This window comes from Petaurus breviceps, unplaced genomic scaffold (genome assembly GCF_028583685.1).
Source record: "Petaurus breviceps papuanus isolate PSGF00001 unplaced genomic scaffold, PetGlider_PUasm1.0 90842, whole genome shotgun sequence".
Taxonomy (NCBI): domain Eukaryota; kingdom Metazoa; phylum Chordata; class Mammalia; order Diprotodontia; family Petauridae; genus Petaurus; species Petaurus breviceps.
Window position 1 is genome coordinate 24,975,247 of NW_027187358.1, and position 15,865 is coordinate 24,991,111.

The 15,865-nt window shown below is 38.3% G+C and overlaps 1 protein-coding gene across 4 annotated transcripts in view; it reads left to right on the forward strand.

Moving 5' to 3' along the window:
• Positions 1–6,064: 6,064 nt before the first annotated feature.
• The window catches only part of VRK2 (VRK serine/threonine kinase 2), a 92,761-nt gene continuing 82,960 nt past the window's right edge, over positions 6,065–15,865 (forward strand). For 2 of the 4 annotated variants that reach the window (XM_069071767.1, XM_069071769.1), the window contains exons 1-3: positions 6,065–6,218; positions 8,587–8,731; positions 9,541–9,681. In XM_069071767.1, the coding sequence (XP_068927868.1) occupies positions 9,546–9,681 (136 nt within the window). In that variant the 5' untranslated portion in view covers positions 6,065–6,218; positions 8,587–8,731; positions 9,541–9,545. Of the gene's footprint in view, positions 6,219–8,586; positions 8,732–8,808; positions 8,906–9,540; positions 9,682–15,865 lie in introns of all 4 variants that reach the window. The other 2 variants (XM_069071768.1, XM_069071770.1) reach the window with 2 other exon arrangements.

Genomic DNA, 15,865 nt, shown 5'->3' on the forward strand with positions numbered 1-15,865 from the left:
TTAATTATATGCCATCTTGTATTACAAGCAGCTAACTTGGGTCTAGTCTCTAATCAAACACTGATGAACCTTTGTATTAAGGGGCTATTTCTCTTACATTTTCTACAATGCTGTACACATAAGCATTCAATTATCCAGTTATAAGTTTTAAAACTCACTAGGAAGACAACTTGGGGCAACTTCCTTCAGAAGAATGAGTCAGTTTATACCAACAACATTCAGTTGCAACAGCAACCAGGCTTCTGTCTCTTCCAACTCCCTCCTTATGTTTGTGTTAGCATTTGGGCAGAGAGAAGAGGTAAAATGCAAATTTAATCAATTTAGCTATTGTCTGATCCCCTTATGATAGTATTGGGGAAATAGAACTAACAACTGCTTTAGGCTAACTATGTGATATCAGGTTATACTCTAATTATGTTTTGGGAGACATGATTTGATTGACATGTGTATCATATCATATAAGAGTCTATCATACTGGTTAATGGTTCTCATATATGGTTTTATAAAGAAAATTGAAATTACTATCAAAGATGAAGGCAAAGAAATTTTCAAAAAATCTACGATAGCCTTATGCTTCATTTGCATGAACAATAAAAAATTTGAGATGCAGAAATTCTTCAATGAGTTTCTATTGTAAGAAAGCAAGGAATATTTGACCCTAAAATTAGAAAGACCTGAGTTCAAATCCATTTTCAGATCCTGTTCTATGACCCTGAGCAAGTCATTTAAATGTTGTTTGTCTCAGTTTCTTTGACTGGAGATAATAATAGCAATTAGTAACTGTTTCTTCCTTCCTTCCTTCCTTTTTCCCTCTTTCCTTCCTCCTTTCCTCCCTCCCTTCTTCCCTCCTTCCTTCCTTCCTTCCTTTCTTCCTCAGTATTTCTCACAAGCTAAAGAATTCCATTAACTTCATCTCTAAATATCTTTAAGGGTAAATGTCCAAAGAAGAAGCAATAGTGGGATAACTGTATTAGTGTCTGGTTCTTTTAAAAATAAAAACTAACTCCTCTTCTGTTGCTATAAATAAAAACATTTTATATGAAATTTCTTGGGGCGGCCAGGTAGCACAGTGAGTAAGAGCACCGGCCCCAGTGTCGGGATGACCTGGGGATTGAATCTGGGCTCAGACACTTAGCACCCACCGAGAAACACCTGACTGTGTAACCTTGAGCAAGTTACTTAACCCCAATTGCTTTAAAAAATAAATAAGAAAAAAAAAAAGAAATTTCTTATCTTTCTCAAATTATAAGGTAAACATTGCATTTTAAGTACTTAACCTGTGAAACACTAAATGCTTTCAAATAATCTTAGCTTTGAATGATATACTCAAGATAGTCAGGGTTTTTTCCCATCTTTTTAATCAATATTGGAAATATATAACTTGGAAGTCTTTTCAGAGAGCTCACCCCACACCTACAATCTGAGCGGCCACCCAGAAAAATCTCCATTTTACTAAATGAATCCTATCAAAGATTGTATTGTTGTGCCCAAACCCAAATCACCCATCTCCTGATTTGAAGCCTACCATTAAGCCCCTTTATATATTTGTCTTTGTTTCTATCCTATACCCTGTAATAGCTTGAAACAGCTTAAGGCATACTCTTGGGTATTGCCCAAGGCATAGCCCGGTTTATGGCACAAGTTTATCTTAAGAAGAGACCACCCTGTTCTGTTTCTGCTGACCAAGCAGGGTCCCCACACCCTGTACCCAGAACATGACCCTAGCCTGTCCCCATTACCCAACAGTCCTTAACCCTGTACTTTCCACCCTGTTCTGGGAGGGATACCTTCCAGGAAAAGTTGTACCCTTGTACCATATTGTGCCAAATTAGCGAGCTACAGATCTAACCAATGGCAATTATTGGCTTCTGTGCATCATTGCTTATACTAGTTCCCCTCCCCAATTGTGGTTTTTGTGGTTTTAGCCTTTATAAGCCCTGTTTGTACCCCAATTTGGGGCTGCCTGATTCGAGTTTACACTCCAGGCAGTCATGCTTGATTAATAAAGCCACACCTAAATTTACCTTGAACCCAGGTCTCTGCTGGCCCTTATTCTCTGCACAACAGTATAATGTGAATTCAACCACAAAAATTATTTTGTTCAACTTCTTATTTTCCCTGTGTTTTCTCAGGTGATTTAGGTAGCATTGCTTCTTAGATTAGATTTAGTTTCCTTATTTTTAAACAGATAATGGGTAAAGTCTTTCTGCAAGGTTTTTATTTTGTATTATACTGCTAATTTTTATCTTGAGCCACTTGTTGGACAGACTACTTTGTGAATTTCTCTTTAATTTCAAAGTTAGCATTACATTTTAAATGGATTTTAAAACCTATATTATAAATATAAATATCCCTCCATTTCTGCTCAATAATCCTTGTCCATGCTTGGTCCAAACCTTATTGGTTCTCAAAGGGCATGTGTACTGACAAACTCTTTCCCATAATCCTAACACTTCCAATGTCCATACCTGTAGTGTACCACCTAATCTTGACAACCAGAAGGTCAGAATAGAGGCTCTATCCTCAGAGGCACAAATCTGTCTCTTCTTGGCACCCTGTGGAAGGAAAGAAGAAAAGGGTCAGGACTTAGGGGAGAGAGAGAGCGAGATGGAGGAATTCTAGACCCTGGTAATGAGTGTGGGAGCTCAGGGGTCAGAATCACTTTTATGTTTTGCCACATTAAAAGGTTAGTGTGCCACAATTCCTTATGGCAAATAATACTGCTCTGTGAGAAATGAAAAAAAGAAACAAATAAATAAGGAAAGATCAACAGATCAATAAATAAGCATTTATTAAGTGCCTATTATATGCTAGGCACTGTACCAAGTGCTAGAGATACAAAAAGAAGCAAAAGGCAGGCACTGCCCTCAGAGAATTTTCAATCTAATGGAGGGGAGGGGACAACATGCAAACAAATATATTCAAAGCAGGCTCTATGCAGGATTAAGTAGGAAATAAATAACTAGAATTAAGAGGGGTTAGAAAGGAAAGAAAATTTGATAACCATTGGCCTACTAGAAGTAAGAATATGAGCAAAGTTAATCATTCAACAATCATTTATGAAGTGCTTACTATATACCAAGTATTGGATATACAAGATATAAATTAAAAAAAAAACAACCCTGACCTCAAGGAACTTATATTCTATAGGGGAAGATAATATACATATAGATTAAAAAAATAAGTATGAGGTAGTTTGGAGGTAGAGAGATTTCTAGCAGTTGTGTGGGATCAGGAAAACCCTGGTTTCCTAGAGTAAAGGAAATAAATATTGGTAATATAGATAGCATTCCATGGTATCCCCCACTTCAATCTATCCTTAATGCTTAGCCATTTTGGGAAATATTTAAGATAGAAATCTGACACAAAAATACTAGCTGGCATTCATAAGCACTCACACAATAGTAAAATGCTTTATATAAATTATCTAGCTACCTCTAAATATAGAGTTAGTAGGGATAGTAGATAAATTGCTGGGCCTGGAGCCTAGAAGACCACTTCAAATCTAGCTTCAAAGGCTCACTAACTGTGTAACCCTAAGTAAGTCACCTCATCTCTATGTGCCTCAGTTTCCTCATCTGTAAAATGGATTTAACAGCAGCAGTTACTTCCCAAGGTTGTTACAATGATAAAATGAGATACTATTTGTAAAGCATTTTGCAAGCCTTAAATTGCTATGTTAATGCTAGTTATGATTTTATGTCTAGAGTGTTAGAATAGCCCGGTACTTGTTCTCTGCCTCAAATTTCTCTCCTTTACAACCCATCCTTTCCACAGTTGCCAAAGTAATTTCCTCAAAGTATAGGTCTTACTAAGTCACTCACCTATTCAATAAACCCCAGTGGTTTCGTATTGACTGTAGGATAAACCATAAACAACTCTGCTCAGTTTTAAAGGCCTTTATTGTTTGGTCCCATCCTACCTTTTGAACCTTATTCCTTGTGATTTTCTTTTCTGTACTTGCCTTGTTTTTCCTCACATGTGACATTCCATCTTCATGCTTTTTACACTGTCTGGGCCCCCATCGCCATTCTTAGAATCCACTGTTGTCCTCAAAACTACTCAAACAACACCTTTCATATGAATGAAGTCTTTTTCACCAGCTGCTCCTGCCTAACCCATCCCCAATTTTTTTGTTGTTCGTCTTGTATATATTTATGTATAGATGTAAAGAATAGAAGATTCAATTTTGCTTATTATTTGTTGATTACCAAAAAGCATTCAAATTGGAAGAACAGAATGCTGCCTTAAAGACTCTTTTGCAGAATGCTTTCCATCTGTATATCCAGACCATTCACTTTTTGGAAGATGTAACAACATAAACAGACTTGTTCAATGACCAGTGTTTAAATGTTTAAATGACCTTGTTCAATGTTCAAACATCAAGAGAAAAATAAAACATGGGGATGTATGTTTGTCAAAAAGCATTCCCCACTATAATGGAGGTGGTCCAGTGATGAATCCAGATTGAGGATCCCTGTGTATGGTGAGGTCCTCTGCAGATGTTTCCTGAAGATGACTTCGTGTTGATCTGACATTTGGTGAGAACCAGGTAACAAATCCTAAAGCACCATACAAATGCTATTATTTAATTACCTTCTTTTTTTTTTTTTAGAGGTTGGAGACCTCTAAGGCAGAATGTTACTTGTTACCCACACAAGTTACTATATCTTATATTTTTAATTTTTTGTTACAAAGGAGGATTCAGGGTTGTGTGTCACCCCTCCCCTCCTTCTGTGGGGGGTAATTGAATATTTCCAGATATGACTGTTACAAAAACAAGTTTTGGATTTTTTTTTTAAGTTGGACTTGGAGAAGCCAACAGTTGAGAACTGAGTTTGATTCCTACCTCTGGTTCTGTGAAAGGCATAAATGTCAGTTATTACTATCACCATCTCTCCTTTATCACAACTGAACAAATAACATTTTTGTTTCCAAAAATTAAATTCATCTTCAAAACGGCCACTACTGATGCTTTTTTTAAAAAGAATCTTTTGAGACATTTGGCAAATTACCTGTCCTCCCTGGGTCTGTTTCCTCCCTCTGTAAAAGGTAATTTGGTAATTTCTCAGGTCCTTTCTAAATCTAGATCCTTTTTAGGATCTTTTTAGGAATAAATCGGTGAGTACAAGCAACTGATTGCTTTTTGTGAATTCCAGGAAGACAGGGACCTTGCTTTTTGGTTCAGAGGCACATCTCTATTTCCTGCGGTCTCCAATAGTTTCCACTGATTATTGTATTGGCCTGTTCAGTGATTGCTTATGTTCCTAATGTTTGACTCTTCCCCACAAGGCCTAAGGCAGTGCTTTGGGGACCTGCCACCCAGTAAATTCTATGAGATTCTCCTCCTTCCATCTGCAAGGTGTAGTAGCTTGTACTGCCTTCACTCTGCCCATAGCCAGTAGATAGTCAACCCCTACATAGCTGATTGTTGTGCTACCTTTTTTTTTTTTTTCCAAACCTGTGACTTTATCAGTGGAGGATTTAGAAGCTGACTAGCAATTCATAGTCTTTTTAAATTTTTTTGCAGGGCAGTTGGGGTTAAGTGACTTGCCCAAGGTCACACAGCTAGTTTTTGTGTTGTGTCTGAGGCCGAATTTAAACTCAGGTCCTCCTGACTCCAGGGCTGGTGCACCACCTAGCCGCCCCTGTCTTATAGTCTTAAAGCTGTCTTTTAAAGCATTAAAAAAGTGTCTTGCCCAATCTTACCCAGCTGGCATCTATCCAAATCTGGATTTGAACTCTTCTTGATTCCAAGGTTGGCCTCTATTCACTATACGCTGTCGCCTATTAAGCAGAATTAAACACGTACTTAAGAAAACTATTTTTGCAGGGGTTAAAAAAAAAAATGTGTGATCATATGCGCTCAACCCATAGGGGCCTTTTACTTCTCCGATCTAGTTTCCCTTCCTCAATTATATTCTCAAAGATCTGGAGTAGCAACATGTTGCAAAGCCAGTTGCTAAAGGTTAGTCCAAAGCGAGAAAGAGCGCGCGCGCGGAAGAGCACGTGTTAGTGGGGCAGGGCAGCCCGAGCCGAGCCCGACACAGCTCAAATTCAAAGTTGCATCTCCCTTTTTCAGCAAGCCCCGCCCCTCCCCGCGACCAGGGGCGTGGCTCCGATTCCCTCTCTGCATCTCCCGGGCCCTGAGCAGGCCCGCAGCCTTGGAAGAGTCTGGAAGCGGCCGGCTAGTTCAGGGTGGAATACTGAAACAACCGGTCAGTGTTTCTTGATCCTTTGCCGGGGTATGAACCGATCACACCCCCTTCCCCGTGGCAAAAAGATCAGGCTTCCCCTCTCCAAACTTTTCCCACTTCCGCACTGCTCTCACCAACTCTCCATCTTCTTCCCTCCCCCCCCCCCCCCGTCTTCCTCCCCCTTCCCCCCTCCCGGCTCTTCCCTCCCCCCCAACCCCGGGGGTGTTTGGAGTGGGAGGCCCCGCCCCGCCCCGCCGGTCGGAGGAGCGTGGGTTTGTGAGCCGGCTCCCTACTCCCAAAATTCTCCGCCTCCTACAAATTAACCCCTTTCTCCTTCCCTGTCCATTCCGGGTCTACCAATTCATTTCAGACTTAGAACCCCACTCCCTGCTGACTAGAAAGGATGGTTACTAGTTAGTTCCTTTTTTTTAAGTTCTTCTTTCTGCGATCGTAACCGTGGTGTGCACCTTTACTCTCCTGTTCTCTTCATGAGCAAATTTGGGGGGGGGGGGGTTCTAAGCGGGTTGGGGTGGATTGGAGAATGACCAGGGTTCCCCCCCTTTTTTTTTTCCCAAGAGAGTTTTGTTCACATACTTTATTCCAACAGAACGCTTGGTTTGGGGATACTTGTCAGGCAAGGTTTGCCTCAGATTATTTCTTTGTAACAGATGAGAACCACTCAGTAGATAAAGTGAGAGTAGGGTATAGCCTGGGACCCTCCATAAGAAAATGAGCCTTTTGATGTGGATGCCCCCCAAATGCAGGGTAGTGAAAAGAAAACCTTTTTTCCCTCAAGATAGCCACCAGCCCGAGACTTAGCTCACTGGCTGACTATTTGGCTTGTCTACGAATGATTCGGTGTTGCTGAGTCAATTCTGGCTTTCTGGATGAGTCACTTTGCCTCAAAGAAGGCTGTTATGGCCTGAAAAGTCCAGATGACTTGTTCTCTTTTATGTTAAGGGCCTTTGGTTTGTAGCATTCTTTTTAAAGTTGATGTCTTAGGATTTAATCAGGCCCCAGGAAAGCAAGGGCTTTTGAAGCAAGTTAATGGAAGTAAATAGTCAGGAATAGGGGACAGTGAGGTGAGAGAGGAAAGAGAAGAGTATTGATGCCAAATGGAGACCGCAGCTCTGGCTGCTGCCAGCCAGTGAATGTGCTAACAGGGTGAACATCCAGGGTATAATACCTTCCATTCATCCCCAGGGCTTTTTTTTTCTTTTTTATTAAGAGGAGCTGATCACTAAGCCCCATTATAGCAGTACGATTCTGCTTTTCAGGTAGCTTTCCTCAAAGTTGTGTTCACCCGCTTGATTCTTGGTTTGTGCCCAGATATACTTTTTAGGCCTCTAATTTAATCAACAAATACTGGATGCCTGCTTATGTGTCCTGCTGGTCCAGTGGAATCTAGGGCAGAAAATAACATTTTAGATTCTGATTCAGTTCCCTAACCTCCACCACTTTCATCATTTATTCTTATATGAACACTAATCTTACCAGAATATCTTGGTAGCTAGAGGGAAAAATCTATTCAGTTGAACAAGGGCCAATTATTTAGTGCCAATGAAATTCAGGCACTGTGCTAGGAAGGGCAATACAGATACCACTTCTTCCTTCTGCTCCCTTTCCCCAGTTATTGCCCTCAAGGAGTTTATATCCTGCTTGGAAACAACATTCATATATGTGTATGTGCATAGATATATGTATTTATGTGTGTGCACACACACAAATACATATATGGCAAGACACTTAAGTTTTCAATGCCCTGAAAGACTGCTTTAAGACTATGAGTTACTGGTGACTTTCACAAACACATACATATATATATACCTACACACGCACACATACATACACACACATACAGAGTACATTGGGGGCACAAGCTGTTTGTTAGGATGTGTTTATGTAAAGGTTAATTGACCGACTCACTTCCTAAATAGTTAGTGGAAGGAAGTCTATGACATTCCTGAATCCTGCCAACTAAAAGGAAGTGATCACTCTCTTGTTGGAAGAGTTAGTTGTGAGTAGCTGAGTAGTCAGTCCAATATTTATTAAGCACTTCCTATATACTGTTCACTGTCCTATGTACTGGGGTTACAAAAACAAAACAGATTCTGCCCTCAAGAAGTTTACATTCTAACAGACACACAGACAGACGCTAGGAGTGACATTAGGAGAGGCACTAAAAGCTGAGAGCTGGGGGAAACTAGGAGGGGCCTCACACAGAAGGCAGTTGTGAGAGTGGGATCTTGAAGGAAATTAGAGATTTTAAGAGGCAAAGGTGGGTAGAGAGTATATTCTAGATATTGTGTTGTTCAGTCATTTTTCATGCCAGTACTCACCATGGGATTTTCTTGGCAAAGATACTGGATTCTTCTATTTCCTTCTCCAGTGGATTAAAAAGCAAACAGAGGTTAAGTGACTTGCTCAGAGCCACACAGCAAGCAAATGTCTGAGGTGAAATTTGAACTCAGGTCTTCCTGACTCTAAGCCTGGCATTCTATCCGTTGTGCCATCTAGCTGCTGAAACAGGGAAGGTGAGCTTATTTTCTTATTGGTGTTTTGTTCAGACATATCTGACTCTTGGTGACCCCATTGGGGTTTTTCTTTACAGAGATATTGGTGTGGTTTGCCATTTCCTTCTCCAGTTCAGATGAGGAAACAGAGGCAATTAAATAAGGTTAAGTGATTTGCCTAGAGTCACACAGCTAGTAAGTATCTGAGGTTGCATTTGAACTCAGGTCTTCCTGACTCCAAGCCTGGTGCTCTGTCCACTGTGGCACTGGTAGGGAGGAGAGCACTTTGAAAACATATGGGGGCAGCAGATGGTTTACTAATTTGACTAGACTGCAAAATGCGTGAGGGGTTCATATAATAGGATGGGTCCAAGTTATGAAGCTTCTTCAATACTAAATAAAGTAGTTTATATTTGATCTTAGGGATAATAAGCAACCATTGGAGTCTTTTGATTAAGGATGGTGACATGGTTAGACCTTTCCTTAAGGAAAATTGCTTTGGTTTCTGGGTGAAGGATAGATTAGGGTGAGGAGAGAGTAGAACAACCAGTTAGGGGAGATATTGTTGTACTTGCTAGAAATATTATATATGTCTGAATTTATGTGGTTTCATGTTAAGCACTGAACTATGAAAAATCATATAGCTGTGGTTCTGACAATCTAAAATGGTCCATTCCTTTATTTACTGGAGAAACTTATTTTTATTCAGTTTACAGTTTAAATGAAATAATGTATATGTGAAATTGATTATTTGTTTCTAATTAGAAACTGTTTAGTTGATAAAGTTTTTGTTTTGTTATAGTACTCATACCCTCTTCTAACTTTTGTAGGAATAATGGCTCCCAAAAGGCAAGAGAAATCCAAACTTCCAGTTCCCCTTCCAGAAGGCATGATTCTGAAAGATACAGAAGGAAAAACATGGCGGTTGGGTAATATGATCGGTTCCGGAGGGTTTGGATTAATATATTTAGGTAAAGTATCAGTGGAAATTATTAAATTTATTTGTGTTTGATTATTGCTTTTATGTGATTAGAAAATACTAGGTTTTCCAAATGGAAATTTTGAAATAAGAGGTAATTCAAAAATCTATTTCATGTAGCAGCAAAATGCCAAGAAGTATTTAGTGGAATACCTAGGTTCAAGAGGAGATGTGTAAGACATTGTGCTAGGACCAAGGCTCCTGATTAGTAGGGCAAGCACAGTGAAAGGACAAAGAAGCAAAAGATCCAAAGGGGGAAGATACTGCCTTTCTGAAATGGCTAATTCTAGAATAAGAGTTGACTTCCATTCCTAGGATCAATATGAGCCAGCAGTGTGATGTGGTAGCCAAAAAAGCTAATGAAATCTTGTTTGCAATGAGAGACTTAACCTTTCGGGAATAGAGAGGTGAGAGTTGCACTGTGTTCTGACCTTTCTGAATTCATCTAAAGTTTTGTATTCAGTTCCTGGCACCATGGTTTGAGAAGGATATTGATAAGCTGGAAAGTGGCTAGAGGAGGGTGATCAAGACGGTGAAAGGTTTTGAGTCCTTGTCATATAAGTAAAACTAGACCTGTTTATCTTAGAGAAGAAAAGACTCAGACTATGCAGGATAACTTTGTTAAGGATTTGGACTTTTCAGGGGAAGGAAAGATTAGATTTTTTTTGCTGGTTAGCCTTAGAGGGCAAAACCCTGAACCAATGGGTGGAAGGTGCAAAGAGGTCAATTTAAATTAGATTTCAGGAAAAACTTCCTGTGATTAGAGCTGGTGACAAAAATGTGTGAACTAGGGGAATACTCATCAGTTGAAAGCTGTAAGAACCAATATCAATATCATGATCATTTATGTTTCCAGAAAACTAATGATGAAACATGTTACCCATTATAGAGAGGACATAGACCTAAGATACAGATTGAGACATATGTATGTGTGTGTGTATATAAACTATACAAAGTAAGCAAATAGATATAGATACTGTCCATCTATCTATCTATCTGTCTATCTATCGTGTATAACTACTGGGGAATATCTGTTTTGCTTAACCATGCATATTACAAAAGTTTTCTTTTTTTTCCCTCATAGTTCTTATAGTTTTAAAAATTATTGGTTTTGACAATGTTGTTGTTGTTGCTTCAGTTGTTCTAGTTCTGCTCATTTCATTTACTTCAATTTATAAAAATCCTCAAAATAATTTAATTTTATAAAATTGATGTTAAAGTATAACTTATTTTCTTGTTGTGCTTGCTTCACTTTGCATCCGTTCATGCAAGTCTTTCTATGTTGCTTTGTAATTATCTGTTTCCCTATTTCTTACAGTATCATAGTATTCTATCACATTCCTATATCACAATTTATTCAGTCATTCCTCAATAAGGCATCCCCTTAGTTTCTGTTGTTTTTTGTTTTGTTTTCCTTTGTTTTTGCCACTGCAAAAATCACTGCTGTAAACATTTTTTGTACATATAGGACTTTTTTCCTCTTTGTGCAAATGTGAGCTTTAAAAATATATATTTTGATAATTATATTTCAGTATGACTGACTTTCTTTGTAATGCTGTGTATTTTACTTAATGAATTTAAAAACATTATTCTGAGAAGGTGTCCATAGCCTTCATCAAATTGCCAGACGGGTCCATGGCACAAAAAAGGTTAAAGACTCATGAACTAGAATTTTGTGTACAACCAAAGATAGACTCACTGACCTCTGGACTGCAGACTTTCTTTTTTGAAAATTGGTACATTTGCCTTCTTCCATTCTTTAGCACTTCTTGTATTCTTCACTTTCTAAGATCTTGGGCAAGTAGCTCACATCTCACTTCTTTCAGTTACTGAGGATGTACTCCACTGGGCCTTGTGACTGGAACTCAACAATAGTAGCTGTCAGCCCTTTTGTTTTCTCCAGACTCATCATAAAGAATAACTGTTAGCCATTTTTGTTGTGTTCTTTCCAGTCCAAAGATCATTCTCCTTGACAGAGAAAACAGAACCACAGTTAGGTCTTGATTAATGAGAATAACGAATCCTCTAAAGTGGTCATGTTTCCAAATTCGCATTATTCAAAGTTATAATTATGTAAAGTAGGGTAATTGGTTCCAACCCAGTGCATATATGCAGTGTGAACTCCAACAATGCGACCATTATTCACACTCATTGGGACCTAACTGTAAATAACACCAACTATACCTATTCCTCTGGTTTGGGAATTACATAAGTAACTCCAAAGGAAAAGCATGAAAAAGGGAGTATATATGTGGTTTCTTTAGATGTTTTTGTTTGGATTTGGCTAGCGCATTTGATTCATACATGGATCACAGCAGCAAGATATTTTAATATGGAGCACATAGAGGAAAGGCGAGCATTCATCTCAAATTAATTTTCAGCATACCTCTTATTCTGTTATCATTGTAAGACCATAGTTTGATTTCTTTTGTCAGAAAGGGAATGCATTTGTTTGGCAGATATTCCTTTTGGCATCATTTATTATTATTATTATTTTTGAAAAGCCAGATGCAAGAAGATTCCTGCTTTTTATCACTCTGAACACAAATACCACCACACCTATTCCTGGTCCATTGCTTATTTATTCTAGATTGCTAAATAGTGTTTGTATAAAATTTCCCCTTGAAAAAATGTTTATTGATGACTTTTTGTTTTTAGTTTAAAGTCATTTCTGGATATATTTGCTCATCTTTTTTCTCCCCAGTACATACATCCGACATGCTTTCTTTTATAATAAAGAAAAAGTTAAGTAAGACCAGCCAGCCCATGTAGTAACAGTGTATATATAGCATTCCATAAACATACTCTCCTACCTAGGTATGTTTCCATATCTGTTCTCTGGGGCCAAGGTTTGTCATTCCACTTACATATAGAGTTTAAAAGCTTTGTTTTAGTGTTCTTTGTGTTTAAATTATTACAGTTGTGTATAAACTACAAGTCATTCTGCTTACTTCACTCATTTTCTTTTATGAAACATTTCAGGGTTCTCTTTGGTGAGATTTAGAAAGTAGACATCAGTGTTGTTAGAGAATGTGCACTTTAGAGAGTCTCTCAAAATGGGTTTAGCTGTTTTGGGAAGAGGCCAGATATTTCAATGTCCCTAATGAGACTAGTACCTTCAGAATATCTACTTTCTATCAGAAATGATGCTAATAAATTATAGAGAGAGTCAGCTGTTTGGTGAGGAGCCATCAGTAATAAATCCATCAAACTGATGTTTTGAATGGCAATTTTCAAGATGTACAAGCTAATCTGTATGGTATTACATAAAGTTTCTATATTTTATCTTTATTCTTGTCTTCTCTTATATCATTGTACTATATGAAGAAGAAGCTGATAAATTCAAGTTTTCCTTAATACTTTTGTGCCTGATAACATTCTTTTCAGGTATGATTCTCTCCAAAATATGTTGCTCTGGCAGGTACTTCATCAGAATCTGTTGCCTAAGGCTGGGAATAAACTAGCTGCTATCTCTCTTGCATTGTGCATTTTCAACCATCCTCTAGCTTTAAGATCAATAAGTAAGGCCTTTCAGTAATCAGCATCTTACAGAGAAGGCAAAGGGGCAGGGAAGTTTTGATATTTACAATCGACTTGGAGTGATAATGTGCCTGTAGCATTTGTAGGAAAAGTTGTTGTGAGAAGAAAAAAAATAGTCTGAATATAAGAACAAAGTCTGGGTTCTTCTGATGCAGTGTAAGGGACAAGAAGGAGGGAGGGAAAAGGAAGAAAAGAAAAAAATAAAATGATATAAGGGAAGGGAAAAATTACTATGACCCTAGCACCAGATGAGAAAAATAGTTTCACAGAACTCTCATGGAGGAGAGAGAGCTCTGAGGCAAGGTATGTGTAGTTTAGCAGACTTCATTAGTTCTTTCTCTTAGTGGGAACCTTGGGTTCTTTTGGTAGAATGCTGATTCATAGTTTCTTGGCCTTATAGGAGAAGAGGAGAGTGATCAGGACCTCCACCAGAGAAGGTCTAGCTTCCTCAGTCTATTTATTATTGTTGTTTAATCCTTTAGGTCATATCTGATTCTTTGTGACCCCATTTAGGGTTTTCTTGGCAAAGATACTAGAGTGTTTACTATTTCCTTCTGTAGCTCATTTTACAGATGAGGAAACTGAGACAAACAGGTCACAAGATCACAAAGCTGATGTCAGATTTGAACTCAGGTTTTCCTGACTCCAGGCCCAGTGCTTTATCCACTGTGCCACCTAGCCATCAATCTATTTATTGTTGTTCAGTCGTTTCTGTTATGTTTGACTCTTGGTGACCCCATTTGGGGTTTTCTTGGCAAAGACATTGGTGGTTTGCCATGTCCTTCTCCAGTTCATTTCATACATAAGGAAACTGAGGCAAACAGGGTTGAATGACTTGCCCAGGGATGCACAACTAGTAGGTGTCTGAGGCTAGATTTGAATTCATGAAGGTGAATCTTTTTTTACTCCAGACCTGGCACTCTGCCCACTGAGCCACTTAGCTGCCCTCAGTCTGTCAGCAAGCATTTATTAAGCACCCACTCTTTTTGAGGTATTGTCTTAGGCACTAGTGGTGGGGTGGGGTGGGGATACAAAGACAAAAATGAAGTGATCTTTGCCCTCAAGTAGCCTACATTTTATTGAGGGAGACAAACCTGGTCATAAGTATTTACAAAATATAAATTGAATGAATTACAGCCATTCAGGATGGAAAGTTATCACATATTACATGTAGATGTTTTTAGTCACCATAGTTGTATGAATAATGACATATTAAAAATTTATGACTTGAAGGTCATGTTACACTCATCTGCTCTAAAGGCATTGGATATTAGAATTAACAAGAACTCTGAGGAACAAATTAAGGGATAAGTTTCTGCCAAATTTGTCAAATTTGTGTCTGTTTTGTGACATGACTAGAACTAGAATAGATTTATCTCCAGAATTTCTAGTTTCATTGAAGTCTGTTTTAGCTGTGATCAGAGAGCCTAGGTGATACATATTTATCACAGGATGATAGATATTGGACCTAGGAGGGACTTTAGGTATCATTCAGTACAATTTAGTGATTTTATAGGTGAGAAAATTGAGGCCCAGAAAGGTATTTGTCCAAGGTTCAAGAGTGTGCTGGGGAAAGCTTGTAATGAATCACAAGAGGTGAATGTTAAATTTTCAGTCTGGGCATTTATATCTCAGAAATCAGCAAATACTACAAATCAGGACTTGATGTATTTTTTTATATCGTTGATTATCTAGACTTAAGAAAGGGATGGAGGAAATATTAATAGTGCAGATTAGATTTAAAAGTATGTCATTCATAAATTTTTTTTCAGAGACATTTACCATCACACCGTTGCCAAGGTCATATAGTAAGTGAAAGAGTTGAAATTAAAACTCTGATACTTTGAATTTAAGTCCAGTGCCCTTTAGACTTTACTTAAATTTTTAATAGCAGTATATAGCCAGTAGGGACCAAGATAAAAACCTTGGGACAGGGTTATGACATGTCATTCATTTTATACAGTGACTTGTTAATCACAAACAGGATGGTTCAGTAGAAAGAGTAGAATTTGCAGTCAGATGACCCACCATTTACTACTTGTGTGGCTTCTGGTAAACCATTTGACCTCTGTTGATCTTTGTTCCCCCATCCATAAAATAAGGGGTTTGAACTGGGTGGCTTCCCAAGTGTCTCTTCTGGGTCAAAATCTGTAAAACTTTTTAGATTTCATTGAACTAATTCTCATCTTTTTGGGTTATAGCCATAGATTTTTCTTCTACTTTCTTTAGAAAATAGTTATTAAGAGTATAGAGAAAAAGGGCATAGCCCTCTGTAATTTTGGTTTTTTGGTCCAGACATGTTATTTCATTTGTATAGAGAATGGCTGGTATGAAAACTTCCCCATTCCTGTCTTCTGTTTCTTCTCCTATGCTGCTCACTAATTCAAGCATAATTTATAGTCTTATAGAACTACCTGGGGCATGAAGATATTAAGTAACTTTCCCAGCATCACATAGCTATTATGTATCAGAGGTAGGACTTGAATCCAGGTCTTTTTAACTCCAGGGTCAGTCTTCTAAACCTCATGCTATGCAACTTATTTTGTGTGTGCATGGAGAGGGCATTATCTGATTTTTTAAAATAAGGAATTTATGGATGATTGCAATTTGATTTTTCCTGTCTAGACCCTTGTTGT